This window comes from Pan paniscus, chromosome 14 (assembly GCF_029289425.2).
Source record: "Pan paniscus chromosome 14, NHGRI_mPanPan1-v2.0_pri, whole genome shotgun sequence".
Classification (NCBI taxonomy): Eukaryota; Metazoa; Chordata; class Mammalia; order Primates; family Hominidae; genus Pan; species Pan paniscus.
Window position 1 is genome coordinate 50,430,622 of NC_073263.2, and position 21,139 is coordinate 50,451,760.

At 35.5% G+C, this 21,139-nt stretch overlaps 1 protein-coding gene and 1 non-coding gene across 3 annotated transcripts in view; both read left to right on the forward strand.

Annotated features, from left to right (window-relative positions):
- The window catches only part of FNDC3A (fibronectin type III domain containing 3A), a 228,056-nt gene that overhangs the window by 11,476 nt on the left and 195,441 nt on the right, over nucleotides 1–21,139 (forward strand). For both annotated transcript variants that reach the window (XM_003811430.6, XM_003811431.6), the window contains exon 2: nucleotides 19,008–19,145. In XM_003811430.6, the coding sequence (XP_003811478.1) occupies nucleotides 19,047–19,145 (99 nt within the window). In that variant the 5' untranslated portion in view covers nucleotides 19,008–19,046. The remainder of the gene's footprint in view (nucleotides 1–19,007; nucleotides 19,146–21,139) is intronic.
- LOC112436957 (U6 spliceosomal RNA) lies at nucleotides 801–903 on the forward strand. The gene has a single exon (XR_003025620.1). It is a non-coding gene; the product is annotated as a U6 spliceosomal RNA (small nuclear RNA).

Here is a 21,139-nt window from a genome sequence, read left to right on the forward strand (position 1 = left end):
AACTAAAGTTTTATATAATACTTCTAAAAAGGACAGTAAAATATTTGGAAGTGAAAATAGGATTGTCCCAGGTGTAGTTGCCTTTTGGCTCTAAAGGGTAGCCTATGTGCTCCAAAGACACTAGACAGCTAGAGCTATATGTGGAACTTAAGAAGATGTTACTTAAAAGAAAAACTGATCTATGTGCACACTATCAGTCCTTTAATGGACTGGGGTTCGTTTCTTGGAAGCAGTTCTTTCTCTCTTGTTTCCATAGTTTCCTGACTGGAAGTATCTTTTTGATCAAGATTTCCTTTGAAGTCTATTTTAACAGGATTTTCATGTCAGTATTAAGGTATAATTTCTTAGTGGGAGAATGGGGGCTGTATCTCCTAAATGTCTAATTAAATTTAAATTTAGTATATCTGACTAAGAAGGGTAAGGATGGTGGCTCGAATGCCCTCTTCCCTTTTAAACCTTTCTTCACTTAAGGGACATGAAAGAGTGAGGCTTATCCATCCGACCAACACTACTCTTTCCTTCTTTCCAGTGGATGTGGGATTGGAGAAGAATAAGATAAATAAGTTACAGTAAATTTGTTGCTAACAATCTGTGTAAATTATTGATTTCTTTGTAAGTGTATGAACACTTTCATTAGGTTAAATTGTTGATATTTTAAAGTTTTTGACCTCAGTGGCAGTTTCATATGGTTTGACCTATTGCATTATGAAACTATGGCTATAATCACTGCCCTGTATATAAAAATGTTATGGCACTTAAACAAAAATACATTATAACATTTAAATAGCATAAATTTGTGCATGCTTTGGCAGCACATATACTAAAATTGGAACGATGCAGAGAAGATTAGCATGGCCCCTGTGCAAGGATGACACACAAATTCATGAAGCGTTCTGTATTTTTCAGACTCTAAACCAACAAAGATAAAAAAAGACAAAGAAGGGCATTACATAATGGTAAAGGGCTGAATGCAACAAGAAGAGCTAACTCTCATAAATATGTATGTGCCCAATACAGGAGCACCCAGATTTATAAAGCAAGTTCTTAGAGACCTACAAAGAAGCTTAGACTCCCACACAGTAATAGTGGGAGACTTTTAACACCCTACTGTCAGTATTAGATCAACGAGACAGAAAATTAACAAGGATATTAAGGACTTGAACTCAGCTCTGGGTCAAGTGGACTTAACAGACATCTACAGAACTCTCCACCCCAAAGCATAAATTCATAAACAGTACATCACTGATGAAATGTCAACATCCAAGCCAAATTGGAATGTTCATGAATACACCTACTTTAGCAACAGGTAAAGCCAAAAATATTGTGACTGCAGATATGTATCATTATACATTAAAGGGTTAAACAACCTTCTCCAGAATCTAAATTGCATATGAGAATGATAAAAGCCATAATATAGTAATTTATAATTTAAAAGCTTGTAGTATGGCCAGGTGCTTGGCTCACACTTAATAGTCCCAGGACTTTGGGAGGCTGAGGTGGGAGGATTGCTTGATATAAGGAGTTTGAGACCAGCCTGAGCAACATAGCAAGACCTTGTTTTTACTAAATAATAAGTAAATAAGTAAGTAAGCCAGGCATGGTGGCACATGCCTGTAGTTCCAGCTACTTTGGAGGCTGAGGTGGGAGAATTGCTTAAGCCCAGGAGCCTGCAGTGGGCCATGACTGTGCCACTGCACTCCAGCCTGGGTGAGAGAGTGAGAACTTGTCTCAAAAAAAAAAAAAAAAAAGATAAGAAAAAGCTTGTACTAATTTATAAGTTAAAGCTATCAGACATGAAAACCTTAAGTGTTCAGCAAAGTACGGATAAACATATACATTTAAGGAAACTACACAGGGCTGGAGAAAGAGCCAACTAAAAAGATTGTATATAGAACAGTATCCAAGCTCACACAGGGCCAGAAGAAGTGCCTGTTTCCACTAGCTAGAACAGAAAGCCTCATAATTCACAAGGCATTCAGTAGAGTACTCTGGAGGGTTTTGCATTAGTAGTGGGGAAAAATTAATTACATATTAAATGCAGCTCTGTTCTTGCCTAATCCATCGTAAAAGCAAGTCCCAAAGAGTCAAACTTTGTCCGAGTCCCTTAGCCACATCTTATAACAAATCTCCAGATTATTTATGGAAATACAAAAATATCCAACAGCCAACAAGGTAAAGTTAACAGTATCTTACATGCAGTTCAAATTACTGAGTCTGCAAAGAAGCAGGAAAATACAAACCATATTGAGAAAAATTAATCACTTGAAATTGGCCTTCAAATGATACTGATGATGATAGTCATTAAAACAGTTATGACTGTTGGAGAAGCTAACAAAAAGATTGAACATGTTAAATAGAGATACTGTCTGATTAAAATTACGTGTCAAAGACATACTACATTAATGGCATGTTAGACTTTGTCAAAGAAAAGATAAGTGTACATGAAGATACAGCAATAGAAACTATCCAAAATGAAGCACAGAAGAAAATAGAATTTGGAGACAATAACTGAAAAAGTATTTGAAGAAATAATGGCTATTTTCCAAAATAGATATAAACTATAAACCAATAAGCATAAGAAAGATGAATAAAACTCTGCTAAAACACATCATAATCAAATCACTTAAAGATAACTTTTTTTTTTTGAGACAAAGTCTCGCTCTTTTGCCAGGCTAGAGTGCAGTGGCACAATCTTGGCTCACTGTAACCTTCGCCTCCCAGGTTCAAGCGATTCTCCTGCTTCAGCCTCCTGAGTAGCTGGGATTACAGGTGCATGCCACCATGCCCAGCTAATTTTTGTATTTTTAGTAGAGATGGAGTTTCACCATGTTGGCCAGGATGGTCTCCATCTCTTGACCTCGTGATCCGCCCACCTTGGCCTCCCAAAGTGCTGGGATTATAGGCGTGAACCACCGTGCCTGGCCCATAAAGGAAATCTTAAAAGCAGCCAAAGAAAAACAGAACAAAGATAAGGGTGACATCAGATCTGTCATTAGAAGCAATGTAAGCTAGAAGACAATGAAGCAATATCTTTAAAACATTTTTTTGCAAAAACTGTCAACCTGGGACTTTTTACCCAAACTGTCTTTGAAAATAAAGGCAAAATAAATATTTCAAATATACAAAAGCTGAAATAATTTATCACTTTCATTTATGAACTAAAAGACATGTTAAATAGAGTCCTTCAAGCAGAAGGAAAATTAAACCACATGGAAACTTGGCCACAAGGAGTTTAGAGTACTGGAGGTGGTAACTATCTGGGCAAATATATAGGATTTTAAAAAAATTATTATTTGAATATCTTTAAAAGACAAATGACTGTTTAATATAAAAATGATGACAGTTGCCAGGTGTGGTGGCTCGTGCCTGTAATCCCAGCACTTTCGGAGGCCAAGGCAGGCAGATTGCTTCAGCCCAGGAGTTTGAGACCAGCCTGGGCAACATGGTGAAATCCTGTCTCCAAAAAAAAAAAAAAAAAAAAAAATACAAAAATTAGCCAGGCATGGTGGTGCATGCTTGTAGTCACAGCCGCTTGGAAGGCTAAGTTGGGAGGATCGCTTGAACCCAGGAGGCGGAGATTGCAGTGAGCTGAGATCACACCACTGCATTCTAACCTGGGCAATAGAGACCCTGCCCTCCCCAAAAAAATGACAACATGAGGTTTAAAACATGTAAAAGTAAAATATACAATAATAGCAAAAATCCCAGAGAAATTGCAGATTTATTGTTGTAAGGTTCTGATACATATTCCTGAAGTAGTGCATTACTTGAAGGTATACAGTAATAAGTAAAACATGTGTATTGTAAATTTTAAAGAAACCACTCAAGTAACAAAGAGTTGTAGCCTATAAATCAACAAGAGAGAGGGGATGGTATAATAAGAAATAATTCAAAATGAAGCAGATGAAGAGGGAAAAGGGGACAAAGAACATTTGAAACAAATAGCAAGATGGTGATGTAAATCCAGTCGTATCAACAATCACATTACATATAAATGGCCTAAACACCACAATTAAAAGTCAGGGATTGTTGGATTCAATTTTTTAAAATTAAGACCCAAATATTTCACATCTACAAGAAATCCACTTTAAGTGAGTTAAAAGGATGGAAAAAGATATGCCATGCTTACTGTATCCAAAAGAAAACTGAAATCAGTAAGTTAAACCAGAAGTTAGGTTACAGAACAAAGAATTCTTACCAGAGATAAAGAGGATTATTTCATACTAATAAAGGGATTAATTAAGAGGGCATGCAATTATAAATATTTATGCATCTAGTATAGGAACTGGCCTGGGGGCAGTGGCTCATGTTTGTAATCCCAGCTCTTTGGGAGGCTGAGGGGGTTGAATCAGTTGAGTCCAGGAGTTCGAGACCAGCCTGGGCAATGTGGTGAAACTCCGTCTCTACAAAAAAATACAAAAATTAGCTGGGTGTGGTGGCACACGCCTGTAGACCCAGCTACTAGGAAGGCTGAGGTGGGAAGATTGCTTGAACCTGGGAGGTTGAGGCTGCAGTGAGCTATGCTCACACCACTGCACTCCAGCCTGAGTGACACAGCAAAACCCTGTCTCAAAAAAAGAAAAAAGGAAAAAAAAAAAAAGAGAGAGAGAATGTTTCTGAATATATGCTGGAACTGCAAAGAGAAATACAGATGCTCTTTAATTCATGATGAGATTATGTCTCAATAAACCCACCTGGTTAAAATATGTCAGAAATGAGTTTAATTCACCTAACCTACTGAACATCGTAGCTTAGCCTAGCCTATCTTAAATGTGCTCAGAACACTTACATTATCATATGGTTGATGAACAAAATCATCTAACACAAAGCCTATTTTATAATAAAGTGTTGAATGTCTCATGTAATTTATCGAATACTGAAAAGTGGAAAACCGAATGCTTGTACGGATACTTGATGTATGGTTTCTACTAAATGTGTATCTCTTTTGCTCCATCATAAAGTCCATAAATTGTAAGTTGAACCATCACAAGTTGGGGATTGTCTGTATACAAATAATGCAATTTTAGCAGAGATTTCAATACCCCTCTCAATAGAAAGTAGAAAGAATGTAAAGCCTAAAACTATGAAATTTCTTAAAACATAGGAGAAAATCTCTGTGACCTTGCATTAGGTGATTTCTTAAGTATAGCATTGAAAGCACCATTCATAAAATGACAAATCGATAAATTGTACTTTATCATAATTTAAAACTTCAAAAGACATTGGTAAGAGAATATAAAAACAAGCCACAGACTGGGAGAAAAATATTTGTAAATCACTTATCTGGTAAAGGACTGCTATCTAGAATATATAAAGCGCTATCAAAACTCAATAATAAGAAAGTCTAGTAACTAAATGGACAAAATACTCCAACAAGTAGTCAACCAAAAATATACCTGGATGGCAGATAAGCACATGAAAACAACATCATTGTTCATGGAAATGCAAAGGCTCCAGTTTACAAATGGTTAGTAGGAAAATTTGAGAGATGACGGGTAAGTTCATTATCTTGATTATGGTAACAGTTTCACAGGTGTATTTATGTGTCAAAATTTATCAAATTGTACACTTTTAAACGTGTGCAATTTGATATATGTCAGTTATACCTCAGTAAAGCTATTTCAAAAATCAAGAGTAGTTGACACATTGTATTAGGTTGGTACAAAAGTAACTGGTTTTTGCCATTGCTTTCAATTAAAAGTACCATTTGTACCATTAAAAGTAATGGCAAAAACCACAATTACTTTTGCACCAACCAAGTAGTTATAACAACTACTTGATGCGTGTTTGTTTAATACATTTAACTCATTACTCTGCCATTTCCCAGGAGTATTTGAAAGTTTCAACTTTGTTTAATCTACAGGAAATAGCAACTTCAATCTAAGGATAGTATATCATACTCTCCTAGTATATTGATTTGACCGTAATATCCAAAGGCAATTAAAAATTCTTCATTAAACTTGATTCCTCTACGAATACTTTCTTATCCTTAGGTCAGTATTTTTATCTGTTTCTCGTTGAAGGATAATGTATTCACATCTGGGATGAGGCTTTCCAGAATGAGGTATACACCTTACATTGTTATCAACTTTACATCCTTATTATCAGTTAGTACTTAATGTAAAAACTTATTTAGTCTTAGATTTGTATGGCCCAGAGACTAGCAGCATCAGCCTAACCTGGAAACTGCGAGATGTGATTTACTGGGCCCCACCACACACCTGTTGAGTCAGAAACTCTGTATGTGTGGCCCAGGAATCTGTTTTAATAATCCCTGCAGGTCATTCTGATACATACCAGGATTTGAAAGCTGTGATCTTAGAGCAACAATAGGACTTTAGATTCTTAGATACTTATAGTAGTTTCATTTTTAAAAATCTCATATGATAGCACACTTAAGATTTGTACATTTCTGGTAAAAGGAATTTGACAAAAAAATTTTTAATGAAGATGTGTACATTTTACCATACATGAACTTTTTTTTAAGGAACTAAAAATTTTGAATGCTAGTAACACATGCAGAAGTGTTTAGGGGTGAAGTATACTGATGTCTGCTGCTTTGAAGTGCATTTAAAAAAGATCGCTAGAGGAATACATGCAATTAAATCCTGTCAATTTTAGAACCTAGGTGGCAAGTATATGGGTGTTTACCGTTCAGTTATTTCAGCTTTTCTGTGGGTTAAAAAAATCCTCATAATATAAAATCCTTCCATGACTCCTTTTTAAATTTTTGATCAAGAGAGTGAAATGTGCCCAGAATGTGCTCTTAGGCAAAATAATGGTAGATAGTAATGAAGTTTTAGTATCTTAACAGCAATTATGAATAAAGATATAGAAAACTGTGTTTCACTAGATTGATAATACATTTGTTAATCTTAGAAATTGGCTATTTGAGATTTTTCTAATCAAATTAAAATGGAAAGTGTGATCTTGCTAATGTTCTTTAAATTACCTCCATTGATTGTCTCTTCATATATCCAGATGAAAAGATCATCAGCTATATATGATCTAGTTAAAGTCACTTTTAAGGACTGATATAAATTATTGATTTTTTCAAAAATAAAAAAGTAGACCAATGTGGTCTTCAGAAATAAAAAAAATTACTTGCTTTTAAAACATTATTAAAGGCTTGACAGTCAAATGGATGGTACTTAGATTAAAAGGGGTTTTTAAAGACATGGCAAATAGTAGTGTGCACATCTAATACAAATCCTGATTCAAACAAGTTTTAATAAAAACAAGACAATGCAAAATTTGAACACTGACTACATATTTGATGATTTAAGGAATTATTGAAGTGTATGTATGGTAATGGTTTTGTAATTATGTTTTAAAAAGGAGTTCCTGTCTTTCAGAGATACATACTGAAATATTTGCTGTGGTTGAGCGCAGTGGCTCACGCCTGTAATCCCTGCACTTTGGGAGGCTGACGCGGGCGGATCACAAGGTCAGGAGTTTGAGACCAAGCCTGGCCAACATGGTGAAACCCCATCTCTACTAAAAATGCAAAAATTAGCTGGGCGTGGTGGCGCATGCCTGTAATCCCAGCTACTCCGGAGGCTGAGGCAGGAGAATTGCTTGAACCTGGGAAGCGGGGGTTGCAGTGAGCCGAGATCGTGCCACTGCTCTCCAGCCTGGGTGACAGAGCAAGACTCCGTCTCAAAAAAAAAAAAAAGAAATATTTGCAAATGAAGTTTTGGAATGTCTTAGATGTGTTTCATAATACTGCAAGACAGGAAGTGGGGTATAGATGAAACTAGACTGGTCATGAGTTGAAGCTGGGTAATGAGTACATGGGGTTCATTATACTATTATGTTTACATTGGTGTATGTTTGAAGTTTTCCACAATAAAAGGTTTTAAGAAAGATGTACGTTAAATTTAACTCTTACATCATGATCTGAGAATGAAATCATCACTTATTATGGTGTTTCAGTGAGAAAATATTTTCCAATTATATCTGACTTTAAAACAACTAATAATAATATTAATAAGGTCTCTATGTTGTCCAGGCTGGTTTCAAACTCCTGGACTCAGGTGGTCCTCCTGCTTCAGCTTCTTAAAGTGCTGAGATTACAGTCGTGAGCCACTGTAAGAGTGAAAGGCCTTTTTATTTATTTCTTTTTTAAAATTTTCAGATATATCTGACTTCTAACAAAATACTGTAAGGGAGCCTATTTCTTGATTGAGGACTGCCTTTTTTTTTTTAGCATAACAATCTTAGTTGTAGCCTTTTTTTGTACCAAATCTTGTACTGTTTTATACTTCCAGTATCCAAAGATATGAAAAAAGTGAGCATGGGGAGAGAAAGAAAAGCAAGGAACTAGATTAAGCATAAATCTTTTGAATTATAAAAAGCTGTCTTTTTTTAAATTTAATATCAGTCATTGAAAATGATTAATAGCACTGTCTTCTTACCATCCTCCTCCCTTCTCACTTTCTCTACCAATATACATTTCTATTATAAATATAGAAGATAACAAGATTGCTTATTATGTCTTCATAAAATTTCACGTTAACATATGGATATTTAAGGTGAACTGAAATAATGCATGTAATTATATTTTTAAGAGCCATTTTTCTGCAGTACAGTTGACATCAAAGAGGGTAATTCAAAGAATTAGTTTTGGCAAAAATATAAAATAAGCTAATATCCTGTTCTTATTGTTAAATACAGTCTATGAAATATTTGTTTTTGGTTTCTGATAAGAAATGATAGGATAGTTTTGCAGAGTGATTCCCATGAGTTTCATCTCAGGAAATTCCACCACAGGTGATTTCAAATACCTTATTTTTAGTCTAATATAGTCAAGTTTAGAAGATGAAAAATCCAAACGTTAAAAATGAAGTAGAAGTCTAAATTGGAAAAATACATTTTAGGATATCAGTTCATGAGATAAATTAGTATTTTGGATAAAGTCCAAGTTGTGGCAGAACTTACTTAAATTCTCCTGAAAGGGTGCTTAGATGGTTGAGAAGCCAAATATGTGTGGTTGCCTATGGCTCTTCAAGACTATTAACTTTTAAATCAAAATTTTGATGGTGGTATAAACCATATCCATATTACAAAAAAAACTTGAGAAATAGAAACAGTTACATAACCTCACCATCTTGATACAGTAATTCTAATATTTTTACCTAACATTTTGTTCATGTGTATGTTTAAAAATACTCCTAAATTCTAGAGTTAAATGACTAAAACTCTTTGGAGTACAGTCAGCCTTCCATTTTTGGGGCTTTCACATCCATGGAGTCAATCAACCGTGGATCAAAAATATTTGGGAAAAAATGGATTGTTGCATCTGTACTAAATATGTACAGAGCTTTTCTTTTTCATTATTCCCTAAACAATACAGTGTCACTATTTACGTAGCATTTATATTGTATTAGGTATTATAAGTCATACAGAGATGATTTAAAGTATACAGGAGAATGTGCATAGGTTATATGCATATACTACTACATTTATATAAGGAGCTTAAGGTTTTGTGGATTTTGGCATCTTTGGGGATCCTGGAACCAATCCCCTGTAGAAACCAAGGAACAACTGCATATGATAGTCTTGTGGTTTCAGATATGGCTCTGGAGACATACAGTTTTTAGTTTGAATTGGACACATCAAAAAACCACATCAAAACACATTGGATTTCGGCAGGGCATGGTGGCTCACACCTGTAATCCCAGCACTTTGGGAGGCCTTGGTGGGTGGATCATTTGAGGTCAGCAGTTCGAGACCAGCCTGACCAACATGGTGAAACCCCATCTCTACTAAAAACCCAAAAAATTAGCTGGGCATGGTGGCAAGCGCATTTAATCCCAGCTACTCGGGAGGGTGAGACAGGAAAATTGCTTGAACCCAGGAGGCAGAGGTTGCAGCGGGTGGAGATCGCACCATTGCACTCCAGCTTGGGTAACAAGAGCGAGACTCCGTCTCAAGAAAAAAAAAAAAAAAGACATTGGATATCTCAATCTAAATGTACATATTTTTCCTATCAGTACTTCAGTTATAGTATTGCTGTAATCCAAGATGTAATCCTGCTTTGCATTTTTCCACATGCTTTTTAGGCAAAAAGAGCTGAAGTTTCAAACCCCAGACCAAGCTTATTCTCATGAGCTATCTACCTTAGTTTCTAGGTCTAAGCTGTTGTCATCATATAGATAACAAATCTAGGTGGAATTAACGGATATGAATAATAAGGTTAAGGAAGAAAACTAGCAGAATACATGTATAAGGAAACAAGAACAGATTCAGAATTGTGTCAGCAGCTGAGTGAGAAAGCACCTGATAGTGTTATGGACTGAATGTTTGTATACCCCTCAAAATTCATACATTGAGCCCTAACCACCAATGTGACAGTATGTGGAGCTGGGGCCTTTGGAGATAATTTGGCTTAGAGGAGAGCATGAGCATGGGGTCCCCATGATCAGATTAGTGTCCTTAGAAGAAGAAGAGACCTGAGCTTGCATGCTCTCTGCCTTGAGGACAAAAGGAGAAGGTAGCCATCTGAGAGCCAGAAAGAGGGTTCTTACCAAAAAGCCAACCATGCTAGCACCCTGATCTTGGACATCTTGGCCTCCATAACTGTTAAAAATTATGTCTGTTGTTTAAAGCACCCAGACTATGTTATTTTGCTGTAGTAGCCTAAGTTCAGTAAGACGGTAATTGGTGCTAAGAAATGGGTGACTGCTATAACAAGTACCTAAAAATGTGGGAGTAGCTTTGGAACTGTGTAATGAGTAGAGGCTGGAAAAGTTTTGAGGTGTGTGCATAAAAAAAAAAAAAAAATGCTGAGATTGCTGCAACCAGACTGCTACGGGCAATTCCAGTGAGGGCTCACAGAGAAAAAAGGAGAGCTGGAGAGAAAGCCTCCATCTTCAAGGAGGACACATAAATAATCATGAACAGAATGTCATTTGAAACATGGGTGATAGGCCATTCTGATGAGGTCTCAGATGGAAATGAGGAGCATGATTTGGACAATGGAGAAAAGGCAGTCCTTGTAATAAAGTGGCAAAGAATTTGACTGAATTATGCTCATGTTCCAGTGTTTTCTAGAAGGCAGAACTTGTGAACTGTTAAATTGGGTGTTTAGGTAAAGAGATTTCTAAGCCAAGTGTTGAAGGAGCAGTTTGTTTTCTCTTCACTGCTTATTCAGGTTGAGCATCCCTAAATTAAAAATCCGAAATATAAAAAGCTCAAAAATCTGAAACTTTCTGAGCTTTGGCATGATGCTACAAGTGGAAAATTCCATCATGTGATGGGTTGCAGTTAAAACAGTCAAAACTTTGTCTCATGCACAAAATTATTTAAAATACTATGTAAAATTACCTTCTGGCTATGTAAGATGTATGTAAAACATAAATGAATTTCGTGTTTAGACTTGAGTTTCATCCCTAAGATATTTCATTACGAGTAAGCAAATATTCCAAAATCTGAAAAAAATGTGAAATCTTAAACACTTTTGGTCCCAAGCATTTTGGATAAGGGATACTCAACCTGTAGTAAAATGTAAGAAGAGAGAAATGAATTGAAGAAAGAGAAATGAATTGAAGCAAAAAGGCACCAGAACTTAAAGATCTGGAAAATTCTCAGCATGTCCATATTACAGAAATGAGAAAGAACATTTGGAAGAGAACATCAAAGGGGTGGCTGGCTGACCGTTTGCTAAGAAGATTAGCATGGGTGTAAACCATGGACCTAATAGCCATCTCAACCGAAGCCAGGAATAGAGACTGAATTATATTAGAAACACTGCCAGCTGAGATTAAAGGAAATAGAGAACATGGGATAGAATGAAGGAAGACTGTGAACATGCATGATCATTTCAGAAAAGGGAGAAGGACTCCAAAGGCAATTCAGAGGTCATCAGGGCTGCTACGGCCACTACAGATCCAAAGTGCATGGGCCCAAAGGGCAAGGCTGCTTCCACCTCAGCTTTAAAGGGCAGGACTGCCCCGCAGCAGAGCCTCATGGGAAGGTCCCTGTGAGAGTGCTGCATGGTCAGGGCTCCACCAAGCAGAAGGGACAGGTCACCTCACTGAGCCATGGGAGTGATGCTGCCATTTCAGTATCTGGAAGGCAGGACCATCACCCCAGTGGATATGGAAAGCAGAGCATTGAATCAAAGATGATGATTCTCAAGCCTTAAGATCTAACGGTATTTGCCTCGGTAGGTTTTGGACTTGCTTGGGACATGTCACATGTCACCCCTTTCTTTAATCTGATTTCTCCCTTTTGGAGTGGGAATGTCTGTCCTGTGCCTGTCTCACGATTGTCTTTTGCAAATACATAACATATCTGGTTTCACAAAAGCTGGAAAGGAATTTTGCCTCAGGATGAATTGTACCTCTACCTTCACCCGTATCTGATTTAGATGATACTTAGATGAGACCTTGGACTTTAGAGTTGATATTTCTGTGAGTTAAGACTTTGGGGGCTGTTGGGATAGAATGAAAATGACATGAATTTTGGAAGGTCAGGGGCCGAATATTATAGACTGAATATTAGTGTCTCTCCGGAATTCATATATTGAACCCCTAACCCCCAAAATGATAGTATTAAGAGGTGGAGACTTTGGGAGATAATTACTGAAAATAGTTAGACTTAGATGAGGTCATGAGGGTGGAGCTCCCATGATGTGATTAGTGTTCTTATATAAGAAGAGTAAGAGACACAGAGCATCCTCTCTCCCTCATGTGAGGCAACAGCAAGAAGATAGCCATCTGAAAGCCAGGAAGAGAGGATCCTTACCAAGAACCAAATTTGCCAGCATCTGGATCTTAAACTTCCAGCCTCCAGAAGTGTGACAAATAAATGTCTGTTGTTTCAGTTACACACTCTTGTGGTTTTTTTTTTAAATAGCAGACCAAGCTAAGACAATTTGTAAATGTTTTCTTCCATTCCATAGATTACCTCTTCACTCTGTTGATTGTGTTTTCTGATGCACAAAAGTTTCTAAGTCCCATTTGTCTGTTTTTGCCTTTGTTATGTGTGTTTTTGCTGTCATATCCAAGAAATAATTGCCAAATCTAAAATCATGAAGCTTTTCCCCATGTTTTCTTCTAGAAGTTCTACAGTTTGGTTCTTACATTTGGATCTTTAATCCATTTTGAGTTAATTTTTGTATATAGTGTAAGATAATCCAAATTCATTATTTTGCATGTGGCTATCCAGTTTTTCATACATCATTTGTTGAAGAGACTGTCCTTTCCTCATTGAATGATCTTGGCACTCTCGTTGAAGATTATTTGGTCATATATGCTAAAGACTTATTTCTAGGCTCTTTATTCTATTTCACTAGTCTTTTGTCTTCCTTTATGCCAGTACCACACTGTTTTGATTCCTGTGGCTTTGTAATATGCTTTGAAATCAGGAAGTGTGAGTCCTTCAACTTTGTTTTCTTTCAAAATTGCTTTGACTATTTGGGATCCCCTGAGATACTAGAATTTTAGAATGGATTTTTCTTTTCCTGCAAAATAAGCTATTGGTATTTTGATAGGGATTGCATTGAATCTGCAGATTGCTTTGGATAGTATGGACATTTTAACAATATGAAATCTTTCACTTTGTGAACATGGGGTGTTTCTGCATTTATTTGTGTTTTTAATTTCTTTCAGCAGTGTTTTGTAGTTTTCAGTGTATGGCTTTCACCTCCTTGATTAGGTTTATTCCTAAGTATTTTATTCTTTTGGTTGCTATTGTAAATGGAATTTTTTTATTTCTTTTTCAAATTTTCATTGTTGTATATAGAAACAATGAATTTTTATGTATTGATTTTGTATTCTGCAACTTTGCTGAATTCACTTATTAGTTCTAACAGGTTTTGTGTGTGTGTGTGTGTGTGTGTGTGTGTGTGTAATCTTTAGGGTTTTCTACCTATAAGATTATATTGTCTGTGAACAGAGGTAATTTTATTTCTTCCTGTCCAGTTTAGATGCCTTTTGTTGAGGGAAGTCAGGGACCCCGAATGGAGGGATCAGCTGAAGCCATGGCAGAAGAACATAAATTGTGAAGATTTCATGGACATTTATTAGTTCCCCAAATTAATACTTTTATAATTTCTTACGCCTGTATTTACTGCGATCTACAAACATAAATTGTGAAGATTTCATAGACACTTATCACTTCCCCAATCAATACCCTTGTGATTTCCTGTGCCTGTCTTTAATCTCTTAATCCCATCATCTTTGTAAGCTGAGGAGGATGTATGTCGCCTCAGGACCCTGTGATGATTGCGTTAACTGCACATATTGTTTGTAGAGCATGTCTGTTTGAACAATATGAAATCTGGGCACCTTGAAAAAACAGGATAACAGCAATGTTCAGGGAACAAGAGAGATAACCTTAAACTCTGACCGCCAGTGAGCTGGGCAGAACAGAGCCATATTTCTCTTCTTTCAAAAGCAAATGGGAGAAACATCAGTGAATTCTTTTTCTCAGCAAGGAACATCCCTGAGAAAGAGAATGCATCCCTGAGGGTAGGCCTCTGAAATGGCTGCTTTGGGGGCGGCTGTCTTTTACGGTCACAGCTGTGGGATGAAATAAGCCCCAGTCTCCCGTAGAGCTCCCAGGCTTATTAGGATGAGGAAATTCTCACCTAATAAATTTTGGTCAGACCGGTTGTCTGCTTCAAACCCTGTCTCCTGATAAGATGTTATCAATGACAATGCGTGCCCGAAACTTCATTAGCAATTTTAATTTCGCCCCAGTCCTGTGGTCCTGTGATCTTGCCCTGCCTCCATTTGCCTTGTGATATCTTATTACCTTGTGAAGCATGTGATCTCTGTGACCCACACCCTATTTGTACGCTCCCTCCCCTTTTGAAAATTGCTAATAAAAACTTGCTGGTTTTGCGGCTTGGGGGCATCACAGAACCTGCGGACATGTCTCCCCCAGACACCCAGCTTTAAAATTTCTCTCTTTTGTACTCTGTCCCTTTATTTCTCAGACCGGCTGACACTTAAGGAAAATAGAAAAGAACCTACGTGACTATCAGGGGCAGGTTCACCCAATACCTTTTATTTCTTTTTCTTGCTCAGTTGCCCTGGGTAGAACTTCCAGCACTGTGTTGAATAGAAATAGCAAAAGTGAGCATCCTTGCCCTTTCCTGATCTTAAAGGAAAAGCTTTCAGTCTTCCACCATTGAGTGTGATCTTTCCCGTAGGTTTTTCATATATAGCCTTTATTATGTTGAGGTATATTTCTTCTAGTATTAGTTTATTGAGTTTATTTTTATTATGAAAGGGTGTTAAATTTGTCAAATGCTTTTTCTACAGCAATTGAGAATGATCATGTGGTACCTTTAACTTTTAAAAATAATTTTTGAAGGATAATATACATAAAGAAGTGCATATATAATCAGTATACAGCTTAGTAAATAACTTAATGGTAATCATCACATAATAGCCCCCCAGGTCAAGACATAGAACAGTACCCTAACCCCAGGAACTGCCTTCATGCTTTGCCCATGTTTCCATCCTTTCTTCCTTGTCAAAGGGAACCACTGTCCTGACTCTTAACACCATAAATTGGTTTTATCTGTTTTTGAACCTCCTGCAAATAAAATTGTGTAGCCTGTATTATTTTGTGTGTTTTTCATGCATGTTGTGTTTGTAAGATTTATCCATGTTGTTTTCTGTATCACTAGTTCATTAATTTTCATTGCTGCATATAGTCCATTGAATGAAACAGCCACAATTTACAAAGGACATTTAGGGCCATTAACAAGTAATGGCTTCTATGAGCCTTCTTGTATCTACCAGGAATCTAATAGCTGGATCATAACTGGGTCCTAGAGGATGCATATATTCAACCTTGGTAGATAATGTCAAACTTTTCCTAAGTGATTTACGAATTTTCATTTCTGTTCCATATGAGTTTGCCTCCATAACTTCATTACCACTTGATATTGTCAGTCTTTTTCATTTCATTTTCCACTTTTTTTATTTTTGAGACAGAGTCTCGCTCTGTCACCCAGGCTGGAGTTCAGTGGCATGATCTCAGCTCACTGCAACCTCCACCTCCCAGGTTCAAGTGATTCTCCTGCCTCAGCCTCCCAAGTAGCTGGAATTACAGGCGCCTGCCACCACGCTCAGTTAATTTTTGTATGTTTAGTAGAGACAAGGTTTCACCATGTTGGCCGTGCTGGTCTTGATCTCCTGACCTCAAGTGATCTGCCTACCTCAGCCTCCCAAAGTCCTAGAATTACAGGCATGAACCACTGCACCCGGCCACATTTCTACTTTCGTGGAGAGTATATTCAAGTCTCTTGTTATTTTTCTATCTTTTTTAAAAAATCAATTTGTAGGAGGCTGGTATATATTCAAAATATATGCTCTTTGTTAGTTGTATATGTTGTAAATACCTTTTCATTTTCTTAAAGCTTTTTAAAAGAAATTACAATTCTTAATTCTAGTGAAATCCAGTATATTTTTTTGTTTATGTTTTAAGAAATATATTTTATATCCTGTTTAAGAAATCTTTCTCTGTCCCAAGGTTATGAAGATATTCTTCTCTGTTATCTTTTAGAACCTTTTCTTTGGTTTAACCTTGTATATTCAGATCTGCAACCTCTCTGACATTTAAAACAACATTGTTTAATTTGACACTAATTAAAATATTAGACCTACCAAAAAAAAGTTGCAAGAATAGTACAAAGATGTCCAGGTTTTTTTCACCCAGAGTCTGCAACTGTTTATTTAATGTATTTTACAAGCTTCTACATAGAGCACTGATCCAAACATTAATATTTCACATTATTGCTACATAAATAAATGTTGATATATCAACAGTGATATGCTGGAGCTGTCTTAACTTGTGTACAAAAGTTGGTTGTTAAAATTCAGGAATTTGCAGGTCAATTTTAAATCATTGGTAGTTTGAAGTGGGCTGTGGCAGGGAAGTATTTACTCCATGGATGTTAATACATGCTGTAAGTTATTTCTATTCTTTTTAAAAATACATCAAATGTTACATTATAAAAATTAAAAATAAGTGTATAACTAAAACTAAGAGGGTATTTGAGGTCAGAAGATAAGACTAGAATGTAGAAAGTGAGTAGTAACAAAACTAGAAGTAATTTATTGAAGGAAGAAGCTGACAGTATTCTCTACACAAGGAATGAAAGGAATGTCTGGTTTCTAAATGCCAGCATTTGAGTTGCAGGGTAAAAGTTTTGAATTTGCAAGCTTAAATAAAACCAATTACTTTGCGTGTGATAGGTATGGCCATACAATAAACCAATTTATAAATGAAACTTTAGTGTGTTCTAGTTTTAAAAATACTAAAATTAAAGATAATACCTTAGGCAAATTGACCAATGGGTTGAAAATTTTAAAAAGGTAATACCTTAAGTGGAATGGTAATATTGAAATATAGCATGTGACTCTATACCCAGTCTCTAATAGCACTAGTATTGGAATGAACTTGAAGATTCAGAAGAAAATCTGTATTTCTGTTTGTAAAATTACCAGTTCATCTCTTGAAACCAAACTGTGGTTGTATTTTCATTGTTACATTCTAAAATTTAAATAATAATGGCGGCCTGCAGTTTTAGCTAAACCTAGTACATAGAATATTGCAAATAGAATAAAATGACAAAATTTAAATGGCTCAGTGGTTTTTATTTTTTTTTAATTTATTAAGAAAATTGAGTTACCTACAAAATCTTGTTAATCCCAAATTAGCTTCCTGGAAATGTTTCTTACACTAACTCTTGTGATATGCAAGTGGGAGAAATAATACATTTATTCTTTCTCATAATTCTTTGTATATTCCACAGAGCAACATTATTTGACAAGATTTAAAGTACTTAGTGGTTTTATTGGACTTTAGTATAGCAATACAGGTTATGCCGGAAGTTAGATTTGCATTATTTTATATATAAACATTATGTTTAAAGAATATGCATTTTCATGAGATAATTAAATAATATAAAATGGCTCATTTTACATTATTGTGGTATTAACTATGAAATCTTCAAGTAGATACCAATACTGAATAATTTTTAAAACCTCATAGTAGTTGTTACATAGCTACATGAAAAATTATTTTCAATCTAAATCAACTTGTGAGATTCAGCAGTCAGGATTTTAAATAAATAACATGAATTTAATCTCTTATAAAAGTTAACCCTCTTGACACTACTGAATTGCAGAATGCTGTAAACATTCCAAAATGTTTATTTTATTTTTCAATATAGATTCAGTGTATTTATGATTATACTCAATTTGCTTATCTTGAAATGTAATTTGCTGATGTTTTATTGGTTAACGTTGTATATGATAGACTAATATTGCTTACATCATCTTTTCTTTTTGTATGTGATATTGTGTGTACAGTTAAAGATTTGTAAATATATGTTTTTTTGTTGAAATTATTGATTTATTGTAAATAGGTATCACTTAGAAAAGAGTAATACAATCAAAATAAGTAAGTAATATAAGAGCTTGAAACTTCAAACTTGAAGGTTCTTACCCTAATCCTGAGCAAATTTTTTTACCATTGTGTTTTGTCTGAGGGATCAGTGAAAAATCATAATTATTCTTGTGTAGTTCCTAGAGACAGATAGGGTGATGAGGGAGATTGAGTCTTCATAATTACCTTGTCTGCCCATAGAAAAAAATTAGTGACAGTTGCCTCACTCAATCACTGTATCTTAGTGCCTATCCCAGTGTTTAGATTAAGTAGTGGTGGTTAAATTAAATAAAATATTATATAGAGATGAAAGCGGTGGAGAGACAGACATAGAATTTAAATAGAGCCTGCTGATATTCGCTTTAATATATAAACTTACTGACTACTTTGACAAACAAAGTAATTTGAATTGTAAGAAATGTATTTCCTTAAATGGCTTATTGATTGGAAAAAAAAGTAGTCAACAGAGTATTCTAGAATTTCCTTTGACAAGAATATCTCTTTAGGTTAAAGAATGAAACATCTTGAATGTACAATGTTTTACTGTATTTTAAGGATATACTTACAAATGACTATATATGTTTGTTTTTCAGAATTGGAGCGTTATTCAGTATATTAATGTCTTATTGATAATGGCAGAACATCCACCACTACTGGATACAACTCAGATCTTAAGTAGTGATATTTCTCTTTTGTCTGCCCCTATTGTAAGTGCAGATGGAACACAACAGGTAAGAAAACTGAAATGTTTATTTCTTTATGTCTAATACACATGTATTTATGCAAAATTTAAAACAGATCACAGTAGTGAGTTCCTGTTAATTCGTGTTTTAAATTCCCAATTCAAAATGTTGTTCAGTTTTATAAGATGATAAAAATAATGAGACTGTTTTTGAAGTCTCTTTTAAAATATCTTGCTAATTAATGGTCAAATTTCTTATGTGTTTATTTAGTTGCCATTCAAGTTGTTTTTGTTTTCCTTTAGACAAATAGTGTGCTAGTCCCTGAGTTTAGCCTTGTACCTTAATGATTATTATAAATCATTTCAAATCATTATGAAATTATGATTTTTGCCTACATTATATAATAAGGAAACGTTGTCTTTTCCTTCCCATTCTCTTCTCCCTTCCAAAAGTAAATACACAATTCCTGAAAAGCTGATAGATTTTTTTCCCCAGCCCAGGTCTTTATTTAAAATGTTGTGGTTGCACTGATTTCACTATTCCCACAGTAATCCTAAAAAGGGATAGGAGTAATAAGCTTTCACAAGTACTTATTATGGGCCAGGCAATGTGCTTCATTCTCATAACTATCTTATATGGTAGGTATTTTAACAGTAGGTGAGGAAACAAACACTAAAAACATAATAAATGATAATGAGGAAGGGAAGGAACAGTTTAGGTGCCCATTATGTAATAAACATTGTGCTAAGAGCTTTATGATCTCATTTAATTCTTTCAATAATTCTATGAGGTAGGTACACCTGCCCTTATTTTGCAGATGAAGCAAAATGAGTTTCAGAAAGTCTTAAATAACTTGCTCAGCATCACACAAAGCTTGTGCTCCTAACTGTTACTCATACTGCCTCCTTGGGAAACTTAAAAACAAGAAAGTCAGATTTTCTTACTTTATAAACTTAGTATCTATAGTAGGCAATTATGATTTGCTGACAAGATAAAGGGCTACTATTGAAAAATTAGTAGCAATTGGCTTGGGTTCTAAATTTTTCTGTTCTGTGTAAACATGGCAAAAAGTGTTGTGTCCTGGTTTTAATTTTTGTACGTGCTCTTATCCCAGCAATTTCATTCCACAAACTTGCTTTTCATGGTCAAATTTAAGTCTGTTAAGATTTTCTACTCACAAAAATAGTAGATGTGGCAGGTATTCATTTACTTTTTGAGGTTGTCCAAGTGTCTTCAGTTATCATTTGTTGCCTCAGGCCAGTCACTAGTTTCAACTTGTTGATAATCTAATGTATAAAAGAATCTATTAAGCAGTTAATTACAGTACATTGATATAGTTGCATATTCTGTTAAGGGGAAGACAGCAGGCTGAAATAACTCCATGATGCCATCTCAAGACTTTTCTCTCCTTCCCCCAGAAGGAAATTGCAGAATTTTCTTGAAATCTTGAAGGCACCATGGCTATCATGTAACAGTAATGGTATAGATGGCTATAGAGAAAGGATCTGGGAATAGAAGAACCTACTAGCAAGATTTAAAGGAGCAGGTGGAGTTAGGAGGTCTAGGGACAGGTTTTTAGGTAGAGTTTAAAAACAAACAGATTTCAGGAAGTGTAGAGTAAAGCCTTGAATTCTAACTAGCAGGTTGCGTGTAGTTCGGTAGGGAGAGAGCTAAACACGAGTGGAAGAAAACACTGGACTGGCCTGATAGATCTGGATTTGATTTTGGTTGCCGAAGACAAGTTATTTAACTTCTATGAGTATGTTTGCTTCTCTAGAAAATGGAGGTAATAATATCTTAAAGTAGTTATAGCTGTGTGGGTGAAATGAGCCTGAAGGAACTCAGTAAATGTTTGCCGAATCCTAAGTAAAGCACTCAATAAATGTTTAAAAGACTGAAGAAACTTTAGATATCCCAGTCAGGATTTCAATAAATAGACATAGTTATAATAAGCAGTGGATCAGAAAACGTGGAGATAGTTATGAAGGATGCATATGAAGTATAAAGAGTGAACCAATAGCTATGATAGAATGTAAGGGACT